General features: G+C 35.0%; 1 protein-coding gene across 6 annotated transcripts in view; it reads left to right on the top strand.

Annotated features, from left to right (window-relative positions):
- Window positions 1–24503, top strand: part of ATRX (ATRX, chromatin remodeler) — a 77516-nt gene that overhangs the window by 11617 nt on the left and 41396 nt on the right. For 4 of the 6 annotated variants that reach the window (XM_420305.8, XM_046940500.1, XM_046940501.1 and 1 more), the window contains 9 exons: window positions 904–959; window positions 1899–1951; window positions 3633–3757; window positions 5030–5149; window positions 8669–8778; window positions 10907–10974; window positions 11853–14755; window positions 17753–17831; window positions 24341–24471. In XM_420305.8, the coding sequence (XP_420305.4) occupies window positions 904–959; window positions 1899–1951; window positions 3633–3757; window positions 5030–5149; window positions 8669–8778; window positions 10907–10974; window positions 11853–14755; window positions 17753–17831; window positions 24341–24471 (3645 nt within the window). The remainder of the gene's footprint in view (window positions 1–903; window positions 960–1898; window positions 1952–3632; window positions 3758–5029; window positions 5150–8668; window positions 8779–10906; window positions 10975–11852; window positions 14756–17752; window positions 17832–24340; window positions 24472–24503) is intronic. The other 2 variants (XM_004940797.5, XM_046940502.1) reach the window with 2 other exon arrangements.

Raw genomic sequence — 24503 nt, 5'->3', positions numbered from 1 at the left:
TGGTATGGTGGAATGCCTATAATATTCCAGAGAGGAAATTTCCCTTTTTTAAAGGGGACAAAAGCTTGGCATGCAGAAATGGCTGGATAACTTTTGCTAAAATTTATCCATATAATTCAATTTTAAGTCAAATACTCAGCATGAAATTTTCTAGTAATTTAATTTTTTTTTTTAAGGTAAAATAGAATTGTTTAGCATTTTCCCCAAGCATAGTATGTCAGGAAATAGGAAGTTACAATGCTAACAGTCTCATGTTATAATTGTAAATGATGATATTTATTCTGTAATTATACTATCGCTTCACTTGCATGTTTCTCAGTAGTACATCTGTTAAAATATTATTTCTATATCTTTTGAGCAACTTCGTGCAAATATCATTAAACCACTGAGCTAAAACATTCCCTTCCACCACCCAGACTGGTGGATGAAGCAGATAGTCAGAAGATACCTGTCTTTAGCTTTTATATTCCACAGCTATTAGGATCAAGAAATGAGAATTCTCTGTCATGTCCTGATTTTTGTGTATAGCTCCATAATCCCAGATTTAATGTTGTATTTTTAGTGTTAAAATGTGTAAGAGAAATCCTTAAATAACTTCATACAGATTAAGAAAAAGCACTCTATTATCCCTGCATACACAGTTGCGTTCTCATGTCTTGAAATTCATGGAACAATATAGGCTCTCTTTCAGCCTGTTGTACAAAACTGAAAGTAATTTCAAAATGATTTCTGTAAAATTTAAGCCATGAAGTCAGTTTTATTTTGCTGCTGTACAAAAGTTGATCTGTGAAAGTCACACAACCATCTTTATTCATGCTGATGAAGCATAAAAAATGAGATAGCGTGTGAAGAACTGCTAATATTTCTTGAGGTTCAGTGGATTCTTTCCCTTTCTTCCCATAGGTAAAAGTAGAGAACCTGAAAGAAGTCCAGCCTCAATGGAGAACAACAGAGAAGAGGTAGGAATAAAAATGTTTTTGAATTTTAGTTGTGTGACTAGTTCAGAATGGCTAATATATAGGAGACATTGCTGTTTACAATAAGTGCTTCAAGAAAACTGTCAGAACCATACACAGTAAATGTCCCGTCTGCTGAATAGAAACTTCAGCTGTAAAATAGACATTTAAAAATAAATATAAAATTTGGAATGAAACTGTGATATGGGCGTGCCAACTATCTTATTTTTCCCTCATCTCCTCCGTTAAATTATTGAAATACTCAAGTTTAATTGCTACTCCAATGTACAATAATTCCTGTGTAGAATGTTTCATGACATACTTTAGAGAGTTAGGTTCTACTTACTTCAAGTATGCAATTGCATTTTTGCTAAGAAAAGCAGAGTTTTAATTTATTCAGACTGTGTATATTCTGAAGCAAGGTTTTCTTTTTAAATAAATTCAATTTATGTTCTTTTATCCTTAATTCTGCTGTTGGACATGTTCATTAACAGGTCCTTTTATTTTTTATTTTTATTTTTTGCTTAAAATTGTTGATCTCTCTTATTTTACACTTAGACTGTGTTACTCAGATAACAGTAGATACTTAAATTATAGAGCTGTGTAAGCTACTACCACACTTCAGTGCTGTGAGAAATCCCAGTAACTTGTACTACAGTTTAGGGTTTGGTGACACGTATTTAAAAGTCATTTTTTAAAAGGATTAGGACTCGGTGGAGTCTTACTGCTTACGTGAAACTCTTGGATTTAGTTGAACTGAACTGACTTGGCAGCTGAAATTGTGTCCCTTTTTGTTAAAACTTTTGCGTTTTTTTTTAATTTTTTTAAGAGATGGTGACTTCTGAGATGCATTGGTGGTGCTCGAGTGAATGCAGTAAGAGGCTAGTTTTGTTTACAGGTGACTTGATCACAAATGTAACTTTTTTTTCCCTTATTTTTTAGGGTGGTAGTTCTTCAGAAAGAGTCACATTCTTAGGATCGTCACGTTCAAAAAGGTTGGTGTGGAAAATGAAAAGGAAGAAATTACTTTTTATCATCTGAAAGTATGGAAAAGTCTATGTGCCGTGCCAGATGCTGGTAGTAATACACCATTTGAAGTCCACTAAGTTAGCAGAGTTCTAGTAAAACAGAGGCATTACACCATATTTAAAATGCAAATGATTTTTCATGGTCAGAGGTTGAGATCATAAAGCTTAATTTTTATTTGCAACAATACAGGGAGATTATCCTACATTTTATGACTATTCAGGACAGATGCTTAAACAATTATTACTTTTCCTTTTGCTCTTTCAACACGTGGGATTCTTTCAGAAATGTAAGTTGGGGCATACTGAGAAAAGTTTTATGTACCTCATTGGTAGAGAACCAAAATGTGCTAAAAGTTGTCCTGCGCAGAAACTGTACCTCTGCTCTATTTCTTTTTTCCCTTTGATTAAGAGAATAAAAAAAAAAAAAGAAAAAAAAAGTCTGGAGTTAACTGTTCTCCAATTAGAAACTACAGAAGAAAAATAAATAGCATCAAGCTTGTTTAGTAAAATTTCTGCTCATTTTGCTTATGTCCTTCATGCTTTTTCTTTTCTTTCTTCCTTTCTTTTTTTCTTTTTCTTTTTTTTAAATTTATTTATTATCCTAGTGTACTGTGTAGATAGGTGAGCTCTTCTAAGTGCTGGGCTTGAGCAGCTTCCTTCTTAGTGTTCTTCACAAAGTGTTCTGTGTCTCTTTTCAGTCTTACAGTTAACCAAGTTTGTTTATTGTATCATGCCTGTTGGAATTAAATGACATTCTTCATTCTCTGTTATCTGTTTGGATTGATTCTATATTTGCAAGTTTGGTTTTGTGTTTGACTTTAATTTCTCCCTTCTGAATTCAGTCTTCTGATGGCCTTTTTTATTTAGAGCATTTCAGTAGTCCTGTTTTTTTTACTTCCTGTCTATCATTAAAAGTATTGTCGCTCATGCACTTACTACACTGTGCCTGATACTGAGATAAACAGCATCCTTCGTTGACTTCAGTAGTTTATATATTACCTTCAAACCACAGAAAATTATGCTCTACAGATTTATATTTTTTTTCCTGCCATGACATAGCGTATTCATTCATGTTAAGGGGTTCAGTTCTGAATCATTTTTATGTGAGATTTTGGCTACCAGTTTTCATATTAAACAGTCAGCTTTTTAATTTCTTTCTGCACTTCCTATATTTCCTTGCAAGTGTCTTTTTGGCTGAGCTGTCATTTGCTAATATCTGTGTGTTCTCTTTGGGCTGCCTGTTAAAATTGGAACAATGTATAAGATTTCTGAGCATACATCCAATTGGGTTTTGTTTTGGCTTTTTCATTTCAAATAAAAGTGTGGCTTCCTACATACCTTTTAAAAACACATCAAACCTTGATCTGACCCCCCCAAAAAACCCCAAACCATATAGTAAGCATGTGAAAAAAATAATCCTTTATTCATCTATCTACTTAATTCACCTAAGAGGGTAGAGTTCCATAGAAAACTGCTGTGCAGCTTATTTATTACAATAACTCAGAGCATTCTGCTGTATGTTTTAAATTGATTAAGGCACAGGTTTCCCCAATTGGCATGGTGTTCTGCTTGCAAAGTACCAACCAGGCTTACCTGTACCACAATATGGAATATTTGTCACAGTATGGATTTTTTTCTGTCTGTGCAGGAAACCTACAGTTGTTACAAAGTATGTTGGATCAGATGATGAACAAGTCTTAGATGAGACTGTAAATGAAGATAATTCAAATGAAAACTCAGAAAATGATGTTGATATGAAAAGCTTGCCTAAAGGTAGTTCATGTCCTTCTTTGTTTCTGAATTCAACAAATAGAAAAGATTATGATGCAGCATAAGTAATTAACTAGAATGCACATGTATTAGTAAAATACCTCTCCTAGATCCTGTTGACTTTATATATAAATATATATAAACATTCATGTGTATCCCATTCCCCTTGCAAACACTTGTAAGAGGAAATCCTGTTTCCAAGCACTTTTAAGTTTGAACCAACCCATCGTACTTAAAGATGTCATGTACAAGGATGTGCTGATGGCTCAATTTCAAATGATTATGGACCTTTGTGTAAAACCATCATGTAACAGAGAAAATATTTCTATTCTTAGAAATCTCAAACTCTCTAATTTGCCAATTGTGTTTGTTTTTATTTATTTTACTCTTCTGCCTTTGGATTTATTGAGAAATAAACAAAAGTGAGACTAAATGTGGGGGGATGGGAAGGAGTCATTTTTAAGCACCCTTTAAAATAGTCATTACTATAAACCTACATTCTACTCTCTTTAACTGCAGTGGGATTTTGATTAATCTCATCTGTTTCTTACCTTTGAAAGTTAAAGAAAACCTTGGAGAGACTGCTGCTCTTTACTCCATGAGCAGCAGTCCTTAAAGTACTTTTCTTCAGAATGTTAAATTATTTCCAGTGTCTTTTTAATACAGAAGTGTTAAAACTGAGCTCAAAGTAGGAAAGATGTTTTTTTTAATTCATATAATTTTAGTTAGTATTGTACTTTGCTTACATAAAAGTAGATTTTTCTGAATTTTACTAAAGAAAAAAAGATTCGCTTGCTTTCTCATTTATTTCATACTGAAATAAGATGAGGGAAACTGGATAGAAGGGGAAATAGAGAGAGAGAGAAGAGTAATTACTTTAAGGCTTCCGATAGATTTAAGTGACCTAACTTAAGTCCTTTAGTTGCAGCGTTGCCCTGGAAATGCCTTCCCAGCAATGTGATAATTCTCTTCTGCACATGTCACATCAGGGTAGACAGTGCAGTATTTACTTCTCAAAGCCTGTTCAGTCCTTGATTTTTGTTTTGCAGCTGCAAAATGGACACAGCTTGAAGTGTGTGGTGATTTATTTAATTATTTATTTGTTATTTCCTTTTTTGTGCTGTGAACACCTGTCCATTCAAAACTTTTGAGTATTAGTCAACAAACTGCACTTTTTTTTTTTTCAAGATACTATGTTGACATTTATTTAAAAAGGACTTTTGCACTTAATTTGGATGTGTAATGGTTTCCAATTTCTAAATGAAATTATTCTAGGTACAGTGGTTGTACAGCCTGAGCCAGTGCTGAATGAAGACAAAGATGATTTTAAAGGGCCTGAATTTAGAAGCAGAAATACCGTTAAAATGAAACCTGAAGTCCCCAAAAAGCGTGGAGGTAAATACAACTTAAAACATTTATTGAAGCGGGTTTAAATTGCTGGTTTTGACCACATTTGGTACATCTAAAAATTGTTCATATTTCTAATAAATTATCCTCAAAATACCTCCACTCTTCTGGCTTTTTGTTCAGTAAAGGATAATAGCTGGCTGATATTAGCCTCCACTGCTGCCCCTGCAATGCAGCAGTGAAAGCTAAGATTAGTTCTCATTAAACCTCTTATTTTCAGTAGCTGTAGGATGCATCATTAGGTACTCCATATGGACCCTTCTTGCTCTGTATTCAGAACAGTTGTTCTGTTGTTCTTACTTGGAAGCAGATGTTACAAGTATTCCTTTTTTTAAGGAGTTAAATTGGAATACCGGTGAGGGAGCTATAACTAATAACTGGTAAGGGAACACTCACTCGCCAAGAAAATGATCATGTTTGAGCAGGGACATATATAGACATAACTACATGTCAGTGGTCTAACAAGAAAGCACAAATCTCTGATGGAATTCAAAGGCTTTTACAATTTTTTTTTTAAACTTGTGTGAAATTCCCAACTAGTAGTGCCCTTTTAAGTATTATCTTTGAACAGCTGCTTTACCAGCTTGGTTTTGTATAGCCTCTGCTAAAATTGAGATGTTTTGTAGGTCTTGATTAATAGCAATTCCTCTCTCTCTCATATATTTCCAAAACTTAGATGGGCTCTTTTACATGCTATTAGTTCTTCCCGTTGTGTCATTTGAGATTCCCACTCTCTTTTATATTTGTTATAGTTCCATAAGTGCTATTTCTCTGTTTGTGGATGAAGAGAAGTAAAACACAGCTATGAGGAAGTGTGCGTATGCACGCATAGGGCCTTGTGCATATGTTTAATTGCATTTTGAGCATTGACCTTATCTCTAAATTACTGATCTTCGAAAGTTAGTTCAGTTATAAGAATAGAAAACATCCTATTCAGTGTAGAGGATTCTTTTTTGCATTTGTGTTGACAGCAGTTTTACAAGAGATCTGACTAAAATCTTCAGTGCTATAATATTGCGTAGGACCGGTTTGCTTGAGCTTTGTGGTCTGTGTGTGCATCCTCAGAACAATTCATATGACCTGCACTCCCAGATTTTATTTTTCCATCCCTAGAGAATTTGAGGGCATTCCATTGTGTATCTGGACTAGCTGATTGTGCTAGTGCCTTGCAGGAGGTAATGGTTTTGGAAAGAATATCCAAAGAAAGAGTTTGCTTAGACCATGCCTTTACTGAGGTCCGGCTTATCTGTATTTGTGTCCCAACTGGTAAATCTTTGACTGTTAAGCTCCTATCTACTTTCAAGAAATCGGGGTAGGTACTGCCTGCTACTGTGTTGTCCCCATTTCCAGAACAGGAAAGGGTAGCCAGGAAAGGGCCCTGACTACAGCCTGCCTCAAGAGCAGCTGGATTAGGAATGTATCCAAACTGTTTTGATTTGTGACACTGACAGAAAAGGTAGTGCAGATACATTTATTCTACACTTGCTACATGCAAGTTACATGAAGTGGCCCTCTGCCTTTCTCTTGCTGCTAGAATGAGATGCTTGGCCTGTGCTCATACAAGATTAAGCATTACTGATTTAAGTAGGTAAGCATGCAGTCCCGGTTACTTGATATCCAGAATTCTATATGCAGTACACATAAATAATAAAGTATATTTTAAAAAAAGCCAGTACATCTTTTTCTTCGCAGATTGCGTCTTTCGCATTTTCATTAGGACTTAGAGGTGTAGTTTTATTAGAAACAGTGGTAGTAATGGAACTGTCCTGCCTTTCTAGCATCCAAGTGACCTTATCCAGTACCAAAAGGCATCGTACCAGTCCTTACTTTCAAGTTTCCTCTCTACCGAACGGTTAAGATTGTATCTCTACTAACAAACTCATAGTTAGGGGTGTTTTTAAAGTATTTTCTCAGTACTAATGAATTAATTATTACTTAATTTCTTCAGACCTTTCTCATTTTTAGTAGTGATGTGATTTACAAAGGTTGACCTCATGAATAGATTCTTTTTTCTAGTGCCAACTTGCAGATTTTAGGAAGGAGGCAGTAGTATTTCCCCTCAAAGTTGCAGAGAAGTTGGAAATGGCTTGGGAGTTGACAACAAATAGTTTGTTGCCCCTCAGTTTCTTATATCCATTTAAGGACTGCCATATTTTAAAAAGTCTGAGTAGTCTTCTATGCTGCTTGGTATAAAATAAGGTGGTATTCTTTTCTGAGTAGTACAATATGATGCATGTAAGTATTTGAAGTTTACCAGCAGCATTTGGAACAGAGGCACTTTGGCTTTTGAGGTCATAAGGGGTGCTTTGCAGATCTACAAGCTCTGCAGTACATGCATGACTGCATTTGAAAACAACTCTGAATTCACAATTTCAGACCTGGTATTTTCACTGCATTGTAACAGTGTGTTAGCTTGTACTGGACTTTAGTTGATTTGAAATTGTATTTCAGTAGCAACTAGCTAGTAGCTTGTGTTGTGTTTGCCTAGCTTCACTCAGTTCCTTAATATTGTGGTATTGGTACTTGGTTCTAATTCAGGGGTAGTTGTTTTTTAATGTACGACCTTTATTGCGTCTACAACCTTTCAGTTAACTATTAGAGATAATTTCCTTGTATTACTTACTGTATGTGACAGCAAAGAGCAAGCTACAGTTAGGCAAGCCTGTGTCAAACTTCTGTCCATTTGATCCCAAAATAAGTTTTTGTTAGCGTACAGATTTAGTGTATGAACTATCTGAAATGTTTTCCCTTTTCCTTGAAAGCATCACTGCTGCTGAAAAGTATCTCAGTAGTACTAGTTAATTGGTTTAGAAGATTGGCAGGTAGCAAGCCTTCCAGTCTTGAATTCACCACCTTTGAAAATGAACTGGGGGATTAACATTAAGAGATGCTTTCTTAGCTAAATGTAGGTACAGCATCAGAGTAGTACACAAACTGTTGCAGGAGTCAGCAACATGGTGAGAACATACGTATTATAGGAAAACTGTAGCTTAAAAACAAGAAGTCAAAAAGGGAACAAGAAGAAGTATATTTCAGACAGTGTTTATAAGCTTTTCATTTATATAATGGTTTTCCATAGGTTTTTGTTGAGAAACTAAAACTATATGTGAAAGAATCAGCATAATAAAAACATTAATGAAAATGTTACTTTATGAAGTGAGATTTAGAGAGGAAAGAAGTACAGAATATCTGGGTTCATTTCAAAGCTTTTTAATGATGACTTGCATAATTAAGTGTATTCTCAGTAGTTGATCGGTTAATCTCTATTAGATCTCCCAAATGAGGAAACTTATTTTGGTGCCAAGTATTAGGAGTATAAAATCTAGAGGAAAATTATTTCAAGTTTTAAATGCTGAGTGATACAGAAAGATCTCTCTAATGGTAGGTGTTAAAGAACCTAACAGACTAAAATACTGTAAGAAAATGAAATAGATATATACTGATTTTGTTTTAAAAAGACATCAAAATGAAAAAAAAATAACGTGTGGTTTATAATCCTCTCTATAGAGGAAGGACTACATGGAATTGTAAGCTGTACAGCTTGTGGGCAACAGGTGAACCATTTTCAGAAGGATTCAATCTATAGACATCCTACATTGAAAGTTCTTATTTGTAAGGTATGTGGTAAACAGTCCTACAGTTTGTGTTGTTTGTTTTTGTTTGAAATGTCATGATTAGTGGATTTGGGTGGGATTTTTTGGGATTAGTTCTTGTTTTTTAGTTTATAAACCGTTAGCTTATAATGTTTTCAGTCATTAATTGCTACATTTAAGGAAACTAGAAGTAGAAAATGAAAAGGTAAATATGGCTTAGAAATTAATACTCTTGTTTTTTGTATAGTTCAGTTAAACTTATTGTGTAATACATTTTTACAGCGTTAAGACTGTACTATCAGTGAATTCTCAATGTTAAACAGTCTATATAATATTTATGCTTACCTGTGATGTTAATGTAAGAATAGATTCAATTCTGGATCTCCTTGTAAAGCACTATATGTAGAACAATGTTAGAGTAAGATGTGGAAAGATAGCTTTAATCCATCTCAGTTTTAGTTTTGGACAGATCCAGGACTGATAATTTATGGCAACCTCTGTAATAGTGGTCAAGTCCATAGTACTAAACCAGCATCTGGTTCTTCGGTTACACAGTTTATAGTGGCTTCAGTTAGGTTGTAAGATGCCAGTAATGGAAGAGACAAGGAACAGGGGAGGAAGGAAATCTCTACCCCCTTTTGTGGAAAACTCTAAATTTTCAAGGAAGCGTAGAGATATGATCTCTGTCTTTAGAGATTCTGTATTTATGGATAGTTTCAAACATACAGAGATACAGATTTGAGTTAAAATACACATTTAGCATTCCCCTTTGTTTCCCTCTTTGTTCTTCTTCTGCGCATCCTAGTTGATGTTACATATTCAGCTGACATACTATCCAAGACGTAGTCTAATGTTCTGGCTCATTTTTTCTACTCATTCTGTCTTGTTTCTTTCTATAAAACATACTTAGAAAAAATAGCTTACTGAATGACTGTTTCCAGTCTCCATTAGAGTCCTAACTCTTGTTCCAAGATTTGAAAATCCTTAATCTGTAACAGTACGTGTTCATGTGATATATACAAGTATCCAGTTCATTTTTGAAATTTGTTTAAGGTGTTGGGTTCCATAACAGCACTTGACTGTTAAGTCTGCCAGTTAAACTATATCACATATTGTTTCCCACCATTTTTGCATATCTTTATTTAATTGAACATGACTATATGTTAATGTGAGAGAGTAATGGAAGTCACTTACCTGCATGTTATGTGCCTTCCATGTCTTCTTTCTTACTGTTCTGATAAACAGCTCTATACTTTTCAGTCTTTCTTCAGAAACTGTTTTCCTTTGACTCCAAATAGTCTATCAAGATTCAAAACAGCAGCTTTTATTGTGGGCTCTTTTTTTTTTTTTTTTTTGATTGAATGGATGTTTAACATTTCATGTAAAGAGACATAATCACTTTAAGTTCAGCAGTTCAGTTGCTGACATCTCTTATGAATTCTGAATTCACTGGTTCACAGTATGTAAGGGCAAAAGTTAACTGATAGCTTGTATTAATCCGTATGCAAAGCAGATTTTCAAGTTTAGGAGAGTTTTTTTTACTGATGACTGGAAAAAAATGTCAAAATTTAGTTCAAAGACTTCAGCAGCTGAAGCCACTGCTACTTCTAGATGTGCATACTACTTTCCTACAGTTACCAGCTTTTCAATGAAAATGCTTAGTCTGCTCCTGGAAGTTGAATACTTGGATGTTAACATCAGGAGGAATACTGAAGACATTTCTATTCAAAATTTTATGGTATCAGTAGCGAACATAAAGAACAGGGAGCTGAAAACTATGTAGGATTGTGCTGGGGAGATGTAATTTTCTTTCTTTCTTTGGTATTGTTGTTCCTAGAAAATTAGCAGAAAACACTTTTCTAGATTGAAGGCTTTCAGTTGATGTTCTAGAATACTGCGAATATGCGGCCATCAAACAGAATCTGTTATTTAATTTTCAAAAACCTTAAGCCATCTAAATAAAAGTTACGATTTAAGGCCTGTTGTATCCAAGAAAAATGTTTCTTAGGTGAATGAACATTAAAAGATTAGAATACTGAGTACCTTTGCAATGATGCTTTTAATGCTCCTAGTACATGTTGAAATTATACAAGTTACTGAAATTCACTTGAGACATAGTAAAAAATTGCTTGTTCTATCTCTTTATTTACAGACATGCTACAAGTATTACATGAGCGATGACATTAGCCGTGATTCAGATGGAATGGATGAACAGTGTAGGTAAGTATATTGAAACTTAAAAAACACCGACAGGTCTTCTGTTTTCTCTTTCTTGTATTAATGAAATTGATCACTACAAAAGAGCTCAGTCAATAATTGTTTTTTTATGAAGGATTGCTGAGTCAGTGGGTTTTTTGTAAATATTTTATTGTTATTCTAAATAATTAACAGGAAAACATTTTGTAAAGAAATCTTGTAGTAAACATTTGGAAGACATCAAGTTTTTAAATTACATGCTACCATGCAAATGTTTTAATTCAAAGATGAGGGTAGAATCTGACAATCTAAACCTTGTGAGTCACAGTAGCTTACTTTTCCAGATGTGTCTCCCACTTCTGAAATACTGAGGTACTTCTCTGTCCACCTCTCAAATATTTAAATGTGTAACCCAGTCAAAATTCTGTAGTTTGTGCTGCCTGTGCACTTGCTTATCAAGTCGGTTTTCAGGTCTTCATCAAAGACCATGGAATCTAAATGTAGGTGATTTTTTTTTCCTTCATTCATGCACTAATAATACACCAATTAAAGCTAAAAAGACTTAAGCTGATTATTTTGCTTGAAAAGAAACTAAAAAAACAAGTCTCAGGCAGAACATGGAAAACCAAGTTTAATTACTTTAAGATTGTTGCTGAAATCGTTAGGCTGTTACTGGCCTTCTCAGCTTTTTGAACTGTTAATCAAACACCTTAATGTTCTGACATTGTAATTCCATTGAGTGCTTTTCAGTCATGCTTTTCATGTGTGATGATGTGTTCATGTGTTTATCATCTGAATTTTTAAAAAGTAGATTCATCATCAGTGAAAAATACAGAAGCTTCTCAAATGTCACCTTGATTATAGGGAGATAAGACTTTTATATTTCTTATGTCTTGTTTCAGGTGGTGTGCTGAAGGTGGAAATCTGATTTGCTGTGACTTTTGCCATAACGCCTTCTGTAAAAAGTGCATTTTGCGCAACCTGGGTAGAAAGGAGCTATCAACTATACTGGATGAAAATAACCAGTGGCATTGCTACAGCTGTCATCCAGAGCCTCTATTGGACTTGGTCACTGCTTGTGACAGTGTTTTTGAAAATTTAGAACAGTTACTGCAACAGAACAAAAAAAAGACCAAAGTTGAAAGTGAAAAAAGTAAAATATATGACAATACAGTCAAATTTTCTCCAAAGAGAAATAATTCAAACTGTAATGGTGAAGAAAAAAAACTAGATGATTCATATTCAGGTTCACTAACATATTCTTATAAAGCCCTAATGGTGCCAAAAGACATGCTTAAGAAAACAAAAAAACTGGTTGAGACTACAGCAAATATGAATTCCAGCTTTGTGAGCTTTTTGAAAAAGGCTGCAGAAAATTCAGAAGTAAGCCCAGCCGTGCAACTTCGTCAGCTAAAAGCTTTTAGATCTGTGCTGGGTGACATCAAAAAAGCTCATCTGGCACTAGAAGAAGGTCTGAACCTGGAGATTCAAGCTTTGGATGTTAAAATCAAAGAGAAAAATACCAAAGAAAAAAAAACTGATGTTAGATCAGAAAAAAATGAGGTGAAGAAAGATGAAGGAAAGGAACATGTGGCATCAAAAGGGGATGACACTGTAAAGATGCAGAAAAAAGTTGTATCAGAACAGCCTGACAATGAGCCAATGGATCAAGATGTTTCGACAGTAGGAAAAAAAGACAGCAGACGTACAAGTGGTGAAGATAAAAGGTCTGGCACAAATGAGGAGCCTCAGTATGAACCTAATAGTACAGAGGCTTTAGATATGGATATAGTGTCTGTTCCCTCATCTGTTCCTGAAGATATTTTTGAGACTCTAGAATCTGCTATGGAAATTCAGACTGCAGCGGATGAGCAAGGGAATGGAAATACTGGAACAGATCACGAGAATCCGAATATAAAATTGACCACTCCTTTGAAAGATACTAAGGGATCTAAACTGAAAGCATCAGCTAAAGGAACCAAGGAATTGATTGTGAAATTGACTCCTGTATCCCTTTCGGAGTCTCCAGTTAAATCTGAAGATCATGACAGCAGTCTAGAAAAGGGAAGCAAGGATGAAAGAACAGAAAAATGTGATTCTGTAAACCAAAGTAGTAATGCTGATAGCGAACGTTCCACAGAGAATGAAACTCTCTCACTTGCAGAGGAATCTGATCTCAGGAGATCACCCCGTGTGAAGACCACACCTCTGAGGCGCCAAACAGACGTTAATCCTTTAACATCAAATTCAGAAGAAGATAGCAATGACACAAGTAATGAAAAACGAAAGAGAAGATCATCAAAACAATCAAGAAGGAAAAAAGATAAAAGAAACTCTTCTGACAGTACAGTTGATGGTCCTAGGCCTAATAAACTTTGTAAATCAAAAAAGCCAGCTATATTAGATAATAGTTCCGACTCTGATGAGATGCCAGCTGTTCTTAAAGAAGTAGCTATGATGAGTCGCAGTTCTTCAGATATTGACAGCAATAGTGAATTACCAGCAAAAGACCAGAAGACTTCAAATGTTCTGAAGGATCAACCAGTAATGGATGAAAATGGAAAACGGAAAAGAAAAAGTTCCAGTTCTGGTTCAGATTTAGATGCCAAAAGGGGCAAATCAGCTAAGAATTCTGCTACGGCAAAAAAGAAGCGACAGAACTATTCAGATTCTTCAAACTATGATTCTGAGCTAGAAAAAGAAATTAAACATTTGAGTAAAATTGAGTCTGCAAAAAAAGCTAAGAAAAGATACTCACGAAAAGAAGATAGCTACGATTCTTCTGAAGAAGAGCAGAGGAAGAAAGTTAGTAAGAGAAAGGTAGATCTGAAGAAACGGAAAGGTAAATCTTCTGAGGATGATGCTGCTGAAAAGTCATCTCCAGAGAAGGAGATTAATCATTCATCTGAAGATAAAAAAGCTAGCGTGGGGTCAATTGCTAAGGAAAAACTAAAGAAAAACTTGAAAAAAGAAGCTTTAAAGGGTAAGCATGATGAGTCTTCTGATGCTGAGAAGTCTTTACTGGAGAAAGAAGAAAGTAGTCCTAAAGGTGTTAAGCTAACTGAAGCTAAGAAAAACAAGGATTTTAAGAAAAAGGTACAAGAAGATTCTTCTTCTGAGAGTACTGAGAAATATACAGAGAAGGAACACGCTTTTGATTCTTCAAAAGAGAAATTCAAAAATAAAAAAAAATCAGAAAACAAAGAGAAGAAATCAGAAAATTTGAAACAGAAAATCTTCAAGAAAGAACAAGAAGATTCCTCTTCTGATGTTGAAAAGTCTTCCCCTGAGAAGGGAAGCTGTAATTCTTCTGAAAATGAGAAGACTAAGAATGAAACAATGGTTAAAGAAAGGAAAAGGAGGAATTTAAGAGAGAGAGTACCTAAAAGAGTACAGATTGATTTATCTTCTGATGCTGACAAATCTCCCCTGAAAGAGGAGAGTTCTTCTGAAGATGCTGTGCAAAGTAAAAAACGACCTGAAGCAAAGGAAAAGAAAAAAATAAGTCACAAAAAGAAAATTACCAAGAAAGAGCAGAATGAGTCGTCCTCTTCTGATGAGGAGTCTTATGAAGACAAAAAGAAAAAGATTAAAAAAGGATCCGTGAAAGAAAATAAAAGGAGTAACTTAACAGAGAAAAAGAAAGTGTCAAAAAAGGTTATTGTCTCTTCCTCGTCCTCATCTGATAAGGAAGAAAATGATGAGCAGAATTCAACAGGTGATGGAAGCAGTGATGAGCAGAAAATTATGCCAGTGACTGAAAATTTAATGCTGTCTGCTGGTACAGGATTTTGTCAGTCGTCAGGTGTGCAAAAGATTTTTATTTACACTTCTTATTAACCTATAAATTGAGGACATTTGTAAGATTTGTGTAACGTTTTAATAATCCACAAGTGAAAACATCTGTAAGGAGATAATCATACATTTAAAAGTTTGCAGCCAGTTAAGTTTTTTAATTCTGATAGAGAAGTGGCCATGTCACTTTATCGTATAGCTCATCATTTCTGGAGTAAAAGGTGGAGAGGCTTAAGAAGCTGTAGTTACAGTCTGTAATTCCAACAAACGTTTCCTTGCAGTGTGGCTCTCAAAAGCACTTGTATTCTTTTTGGCTGCTCTGGTACTGATAGCAGAAATTACTTTTAAGTAAGTAGAAAATTCAAATGAATTTACAGCGTGTGGTTATACAGTTGAGGTGCCTCTAAAACTTGTGGCACTATAATATACATTTTAAAAGTAATGTAGATTGTGCATCATGTGACCCTTGCAGCGTTAAAGCACCTGTTGTCAATTAACAGAAATGTTATCACTTACTGTTTTCATAGCAGGTTTAGTTATTATCACTGCTCTATTTTTTTCAAGATGAATTGCTCCTTCATGAGTGCCTAATATCTTCAGGAAGTTAAAAACATATTCAGAACTACTGGATTTGGATGGTTGGTTTTAGAGAACTTGAAAAGGGTAGTTTTCATGTTACCTGGGCTCTGCAGATGTCTTTAAGAAATGTATTTGCAAGTAAAAAAAAAATCTATTTGCTGTTGATTGCTGTAACGGGGAAGTTGTTTTCTATTTGCTCATTTCTAATGATGTTTCAGAAAACTTTCTGTCTGTGACTTTACTGTAACTTGGCCCCAGTATCTCCAAGTCATTAGTGAAGTTGCAATTTAAAATTGGTAACACTAATGTATTTGTGAAGACAGCAGAAGGGGTGGTGGTATTTTGGCTTTTACAGAAACCCATTGTAGATAGAACCTTCTACATATTACTGCTTAGTACAAAATGAGATGATTTTTGTGAGGATGAGGTGATTTTTGTAATTTCTAGGGAGAGGGGAAAAAAGTACATAAAGCATCTTATTCCTTCTTTTTTCTACCAACTTGATGCCCGGCCATCTCTTCACGGGCTTTTCCTGCAGTTTAGTTGTGTGAAGTTAATTTTTGCAGCTGCTGTGCAACTTTAGATTTATAGCCCTGTATGAAAGCAAAGTTGGATTAATGATATTTTACATAATTATAGAAATAACAGTTGGAAAATAAGTTTCTTACTTTGCATGTCATATGGCCTCGTACCAAGCTTGTTTTTAAGATCCTGCAATGAAGTGGGTTTAGTTAAGTCACTATATGTATAATACTGGGATTTGCAGGTTTTTTTCCTTGACAGCTAAAATCATGCTTCTCCAATGATGTCATTGCTGAGGGGGTTATGCAAGGAGTTCTTTATGAAAGCAATAAATAATGGATTGTACTCTGGCGATAACGCATATGCAACAGTTCTCGGCTTCACGGGAGCATCAAGTAGAGGGATAACTGTGTACAAATGGGAAGAATAAGATGGCGAGGTGGGGTGGTTGATAACCTGAGAGAGAACTGGGTGATTTAGTCTGAAGAGAGAATGATGAAGCTGGGGAATCTTAATTGCTGTCTTCTTAACTACCTTTTGGGTGAGTATAGAGAAGGCTGAGCCAGGTGCACAAAGAAAGGATGGGTGACTGTGAGTGGACGTTGCAGCAAGGAGATTTCTGATCAGATATTCTGAGAAAATTGTTCATGTTGAGGATGGTCATTGCCTGGAAGTGGTTGCCTTGTTGATCTTTGGAATCCCTGACCTTGTGGATACTCAAAACTGGACAAGGCTGGATGAAGACTGATCTCACTCTACAGTTAGCTTTCCTTTGAGGAGAAGTTGGAGTAGATAATATTCAGTGGTCTCTTGTAACCCTTTTGGTTGTATGTTTCTATGAGAATGCAACTTTGTTATATGATTTTAAGAGGAAGCAGACTTCCTCTTCCTTTCCTCTTCCTTTCAGTTTACTTGTGGTTTGATAGGCAAGTAAATAAAGGAATCTCTCCTGTGTTTGAGCAAGCTCAAGTTGTTAAGTGAGGCTTAGAATTGATTTTAACTAGCAAGATGCTTCTTTTTATCCAGGCCTGAGAGGGAGGGACTTCTGATCTCTTACACAGTTTTGTCTAACATGTGGTTAGTACTAGTTCCAGGACAGGCGTATGTAAAAACAACTGGGAGCAAGCCTTTTGCAGACTGATTTTGGTCTGTGGAAAATATGGAAATGATGAACGAGGGGATATCAGTTCATTGGTATGTTAACATTTCTTTTTCCAAAGGTTGATATTACTAACTAAATTTGACTTACATGCGAGTCAGGGAAGAGAAAGAGGGGAGAGTTTGGGAGTGTGCTAGAAACATTCTGCTATCTGAAATCCTCTCTGTTCAGTTAGGGAGGTGCAGAGGAACTTAGAAGCACGCGTCATACTCTGTAATTCTCCCCCTGCTGTGTATTACATTTAATTGTCCTGTGCTGTTGCTTTTGATAGCCTTTCCATCTGAGACAGTAACCATGTTGTAAAGCTGAGTTTTGATACTTGCTGTAAGGATAACCCATGTAGTTCTCAAAATATGTCTTCACATATATATAACAAATGTATGTGCCTTGTCTTTAATATTTTGAAAGCAAAGATAGGCAAGGATAATTGTTCCCAAGTATATCCTAATGGCTACAGAGCAGCCTGGAATTTTAGTAAGTGATTTTTTGTCACAGTTGTTTGGACCTTCTTTTTAGCTTACGCAAATTCGGTGGCAGAGCTCCTCAAATTGGGATAATAGCTTCTTACAGTTCAACAAACAACTTCTTTTTACGTGGGAGTTCTTGATCGTGGAATCATAGAATGGCTTGGGTTGGGATGGACCTCAAAGATCATCTAGTTGCCATGGGCAATGGGATGCATGCACTGTGTTATCTATTAAAGGTTTTACATTTATTAAGTGTTTTTATTTCCCCTTCCTCACACAGGAGATGAGGGAGAGACTAAATCAAGGACTGTTCCAATGGAGGAGGAGGAAGATGATGATGATGACGATCCTGAGAATAGGTATGATTGCATCCATAAGGACTTAAAAAAGGTTTATATAACACACCCTAGGCGTGGGCGCAAACCGGCGCAACGGAAGAGCAAGCAGGTTGTAAAAACCAGGACTACCTGCCTTGTAAAGACTCGCTCACAGGCTTCCAGCAAGTTTGAACAAGGGGCCAGAGAACAGAGGCCAAAATCCAGAAATGCAAAGAAAGTATTTAGAAGTGTTAACTAACACACCTTGCATAGGGTGTGTTATAAATGCACTGCACCACTGTCCATTTTATGTTCACATTGAAAATGTGGGAATCGTGAGAAGTGTTTCATTCAGGCAGGTAAAAACCTACTTCTGAGAAATGTGAATTTCAGTTAGTTATAACATGAGTAGAAGGAAAAAATTTCTATCTGTGCAGTATGCAGTGCTGAAATCTTCACGTATTGAGTTTGGTTTTTAATGTTGCATAATTTGCTTTTTTTATTTGAAACACATTTTCTCAATAAAGAGAAAAAATGTATTGAAAGCACTATTACAGATATTTCAAGCTTTTATTTAAACTGAGTTCTAATCCATTATAGAATAACTGAACTCACTAATGTGTTAGCTAAGCCCTGATTCTACAAAGACTGTGCACAGGGGCAGCTGATAATCAGAGACATCTTAATTATACATTTTAAGTCTTGCATAAGTATTTTCGGATTTGTGGCTTATGTATTGCTTCAGGCTCAAGTTCAATAAAAGCAAATTTATGTAAGATACAGTTAGTTTATGAAGGCACATTTTACCAATACTGTTGTAGTTACCAAAATTAACCTGGCTAGAAAATGTAAAAGCTTCCTTTCCTAACAAGTTAATGCATAACATAAAGCACTGCTCAACTGTGAGCCGGAGTTTCTTTTTTGAAGTTATTGTAGTTAGACTAAAGATTTGCTCAACTAATTTTTATACAGTATTTCAGAAACTGATTTTTTTGCCATTTAGAATGTGTGGGACCAGCTTTGTAGCTTTGCACAATTTCTGATGGAGTCTTTTTCTGCTTCTGAGCCTTACTAGTTTAGAATATGGGATCCTTGTTTCACAGAGTTGTATGTTTTGGTGTGTGACTGAAGTAAATTTTGAAAACACTGTTTTATATCCTTTACGCACCTCAGTTTGGCATCAAAATGTTGCTAATAATGTAGTTCTTGCCTGCGTTCAGTCATCAAATTTAATTTTAAAGAACAATGCTTTTTAGGGTCTTGACAGCACAGGGTCATAAGCAGAACATGTAAGCATTGGTAATACTAGTGCTTTTTTTTTTTTTTTTTTTTTTTTTTTTAAGATGCATTAATTTCAGTCCTGTTTTGGTTTTTTTTTTTCTTTTTTGCTTGTTTCTTAAATGTTTTTGTTGATAACTAAGCCTACACTGTCAAAGTTCAGTGCTCATAGTACAAATGTTACTGAGTGATCTTCACTGTTAGTTTAAGAGTTAACTGCATTGATATCAAATAAATCAGAAATACCAATTTAGGTTTTAAAAATCAGTTTCTGTAATTTCTTTTAAATTTGAATCTTTGTTGAAGTTTTTATTTAGGGAATATTCTGAACATATATTTTATGAAATGGGGAGGTGTTGTGTCAATAAACAGTCCTGTCAACCTTCAGACAAGTTAACTGGTAACTGCAGTCTAATTTTACATTCAGCATGTGTTGCACTTAGCACCAAAATCAGAAAGATAAAATGTAAAAAGATGGAACAAATTTGAGAAGTAAATAGCTTGTTTTTCTGTTTACTCAACACAGAGTGTTTAAATAGTTCACCTACTATTCAGATAAGTTGCCTATTTTCTTCCAGGCCAAAGAGGGGATATAGTAACTACTGGGTATTTGTAGTGTGGGAGCTTTCATGTTTGCAAGTTTATCTAGTTTAGATGTTCTGTTATTTGCATACCTTTGGATGTGCATGACATGAATATTACTAGTCTTGAAATAATTTTTGCCAAAATGCAATATCCAAGTGGGTCACAATATGACAGACAGTGCTGTATGCTTTCATCTTATATTGTGTAATTATCTATTATTGGTCCTTCTGATCTTTTAAATGATACTGTTTAAAATGTTTGCAGTAGTTTTGTTTATTAAGAAGTAAATAGTGTATTTAATGCAGAATGCCTTTAAGTATTTGATGGATGCAATAAATTTTTGTAAAACATTTTTCTTGTCCAAGCATTTAATTTAATACAACTCTGACAGCTTGAAAATAAGATTGTTTCAGCACAGTATAGTATTTAGAAGTTTGGCAGTTTTGACTTTTTTAAGACGTATATGGTATTCCATCCAAGCATTAATCTCTCAAAATATGTTTTAATTGGGTCTAAATGTTCAGTAATGTATCAGCAGCCCATGTAACACAGTAATGTTAGAACATTACTGGAAAAAAGGTGGCTTTTATTAGCCATGTAATGTCTTACTTCTTTGTCCTCATAGGCTGGTTTTGGGCAACTTTGTTTCTACGTATTCTTAGTAGGTATTTATGAACACTACGTGTGAGTTCATATTATCTAATTGGTGGTAATACATCACAATGCTTAAGTAGTATCTAAAATTATGATGTAAGAAGAAAATTGGAGTGTTAGCATTGTCTCATCAAGATTTTTGACAAGCTATAAATGAGTCCATCGTATTGGCACTTCAAAATTCATGAACAAGAATGGTGCAAATTATCTTGTGTGGATTTAATCCCACATCAGGAGAGGCTACACCTAGTATTCCATTTTTGCTGAAATGTCTGAAGGATTACTTAAGGGAGTCTTGTGCTGTTCATAAACAGCTGCTAGGTAACTTCCCATTTGCCTCCTTTTAAAAACATTTTTTTTCTTTACAAAAGTTGAAAAATACATAATAACCAATTCCTTCATAAATGTATATTTTCAGTGTTGTTCTTAAAACGGTGTAGTATGTTTAAATCCTGATTAGAATAAAAGTATGTATGCATAATTTTATATAAGAGTTTATTTTTATGTCCTGGTTGAGACTACAGCCCCATTCTACAAGCACTGTATAAAGTTGGAAAGATGTCCCTATTACAAATCTTACGATGTGTTTAGACAAGATGCAGTGGGGCTAGGCAACATAACTTGCTCAAGGTCACTGTAGCTGCATGGCAGAAATGAATGAAATGCAGGTATTCTTTACTACCTGGAGTCCTGGGCTGGAGGCCATACAGTTCTGTGTTTTTCTTATTTAAAGCATTTTGCAGTGTTCAGCTGTAAAATCTAGTTGGCAAAAGAGTATGTTCTATATCCTTGATGCAGGTACGTGTTACCTTTTGGTAGTACATAGGTGCACTGTACTTTCTGCTCTATATGGATTGCTCTGGGAGAATGGCAGTGGAGGCATTTTCACACCATCGTGACTTGTTTTTCTTTTTACTTACACTTTGATGTTGGTACAAATGTAAACATGTTATATCAAGGGCATTCAGTTTTCATCCCTTAGAAGTCTGGTCACTTTATTTGGTTTTACATCTTGTAATAGAAGTGTGCTCACTTACTTGGAGTGGCATATTTTAACTCTAAAACAAGTTTCAGGAGTTCAGTACTGAATTTACTCTGAATGATGTAAGCTGTTCATTACATCAGTCACTTGTCAGATACATTAACTAGAGTTAATCTGTCTGGTTCTAATATTGCTTTCACTTCAATTTTAATGGGAGGTGCAGTTACATTTAAAGTAGGAATCATAAATTCTGTACGTCTGAGCAATGTCTTACATTTTTTGCCAAGCTCCATACCAGTAGAAAGCATGAAAGGGAATATAGGTGTTGTCACTCAACAAACAATTCTATTAGTTCTGATTAAAAGTAGTTGAATCTTTATCCTAGCTAAAAATACATATAAAAGCAACAAATAATTAACATTATACTAAAAAATTAGAAACTAATAAGCTTATCCAATCTAAAGAGGTCTAGTTGATTGGTGGTTATGATGACGGTCAGTAGGGAAATAGCTGTACCTTTTGTTTATAGGTACTAGATTTTATGTGTGGGGTTTTTTCTAGGTGAATGATGTATTCACTGTTTTTGTTATTCTTAAGTGTTTCATAAAAGTAAAGAACGAATAAAAATGCTTGTCTTCTCTTGTTAAAAACCAGTCAATCTTGTTTAAAAATAAATCAGTACATTCTTAAAGGTGTCTTGTGTGAAAGGTAAGTATTTATCCACATTGAAGTTTTGTTATTTGCTGATACAGTTGAGTATGACACGTAGCCAAAGGCAGTGTTACAAGGCAGTACTTTCAGGACTGAATTTGGAGAATTTGCAGTTCTTTTTGGTGTTACTGCATTTTTCTCCTCCAAAATAAAACACTGGTGATAGTCTCGTTTTTCAAATGAGACAAGTGTCTAAACTGATGCTGTCTGCATTTCAATGTTAGTTTACATGAAAAGCTTTAAAAAAAAAAATAAAGGAAAACCAACCACCAGTGGTATTCCAAGCAGTTTCTATAGAAAGTCCTTTGAATCTTTAAAAGATGGAAGAAACATGATCTTTATTTCTTATGTGTGCTATTTATTCCTGATGCGATACATGATGTGATAATAATTTGGAGAAGGAAAAAAAAAGTCCCTTTTCCAAATTCTCTCTGTAATGCAAACACTTTCAGAAGAGAACTTTACTTATCTATGGACTTCAGTAAGTTTTCTTTGGGTTCACAGTGTGATCTGTTGACATATATAGAACTAAAAGCTCACCAATAGCATTGTGTTTTATGGTTTTAATTAACTATTTCTTTGCAAGGCATTCCTGTCCAAAAAAATAAAGGGGGGGAGGGGGGCACGGAGGGGTGTTTAGAATGGTGGATGGTTTGTGACCTCGTTGAGCTATCTTAAGTGGCTTCATGCTGTTTACCAAACCAATTAACTTCCATCTTTTAATAACAACTTAATGTACTTTAAAAACTTTCTGGAAAACACTGTTCTAAAAATAGAAGATAATGGTATGAAATGTATGGAAAGATGCCTTGGGAAAATTCCTTCCAGAAAGTTGTTTTGTTTTAGAGATCTGCTATATGCTACAAAATGAGATGTTCTTTAGAACCATTGTTATAATAATACCTAAATGTAATAAGTTTAATTTTCTAATACATAAGCAGCTGTATTTTAAGAGATCGTCATTTGTCTGCCAGTTCCAAGTGAAGCCTACGTTGTGGTTTTTGAATGGTTGTTCTGACTTAACAAGACTTTCCCATTCTGAACTTGTGCACGCAGTATGCATTAAGTCTCCCAAAACACAAGACAGACCAGATCCAACCTAGGAGAAAAAGCTTTTCATTTAATATTGATAATCATGTAATTGGAAGTATAATAATTGTAATACTTATATGAGGAGGGTTTCATTCTTTCAGGACTTTTTTTCCCCTGGAAGTAGGAGTTCTCAGATAAGTCCACTGTTTTCCTGTCTGTTTGACACATCATTTCATACTTTCCCGTGGATGTATATATTCATACAAGGTGGTTGTTTTTTACTTTTTTTATGTTGCAAGAGCATGTAAAGAAACCGTTTTTTCATAGTAGCTTTTTGCACATTAGCTGAAAACATTATTGTGCTGAGGTGAAGGTGGGAAGCTGAGAGGTTTGTGGAAGTAATGTGGTAATTTTCTTTTGAAGATCAAATCCCGTAATGTTTGATAAATCTTTTTCGCCAAAGATTTTTAAACCTTTAGTAAATCTCTGTATAGACACACGCACACACATATTTACATGTGTTATTTTCTATGTAGTTGCTAAAGGCAAGTGCTTGTAGTTGTATGAGAGATTCAGCGTGGCTTTTTTCCCTCCAGGCACTTAGTGACAGTTCTTGAGACACACTGTGTTACCGCAATTAATACAGCATCCCTTTTGCTGTAGGGTGGGCCCAGGCACTTAGAGTGCTAACACAGTTGTGTTAGTTGTGTAAATAGTACTGTGTAAATACACAGTTGTGTAAATAGTACAGCATTCCTGTTTCTCTGTGATTAAAACGTGCATTCGGTGATTCATTGCTTTTAAAACTGTTGCTGTTTACGTAAACGCTAACTGTGTAGATTCAGTGCCTCAAGAAACTAAGGCACTTTTAATGCTAAATTTTGGGAGAGGAAATGATTTGAGAATTAAGATTTTGTCTTTAGTATCTTTGTTACAATTAGACCTTATGTATGTGCCTATCCTGGCAGAGATGAGAAGAGATAAGAATGGGGAAGAATAGAGCAGATAGACCATGAATGAAACAAAATATTTGCTTGTACACTTTATAACTATCTGCAGTCTTACTGCAAGGTATGAAACTTTTAAGAAGCATGATAGAGATCTGCTTCCTAAAAGCAAGTTAACACAATGTATTTAACTCAAGATTTTGCTTTTATATCCTGTCTTATCACAACTTTTCATCATGCCTTTTTTTTTTTGTTCAGCTTTCAAACCTTTTTTGAAGTTCTGAATGGTATAGGATTACATTTATCGTTCATAGATATGTTTGAACAATGGAATACATAGTTTTTTCTGTTTTACTTCAAAGAATTGCCAAGAAAATGCTTTTAGAAGAAATCAAAGCCAATCTTTCCTCTGATGAGGATGCATCTTCTGATGAAGAGTCGGATGAAGGAAAAAAGAAAACAGGAAAGCAAACTGAAAACACAGGAGACGATGGTGAGCACCAAATGCATCTGGAAAAAAAAGTG

This window comes from Gallus gallus, chromosome 4, assembly GCF_016699485.2.
Source record: "Gallus gallus isolate bGalGal1 chromosome 4, bGalGal1.mat.broiler.GRCg7b, whole genome shotgun sequence".
Taxonomy (NCBI): domain Eukaryota; kingdom Metazoa; phylum Chordata; class Aves; order Galliformes; family Phasianidae; genus Gallus; species Gallus gallus.
Note: the sequence above shows the minus strand (reverse complement) of the source record. Positions and strands in the feature narration are given on the sequence as shown.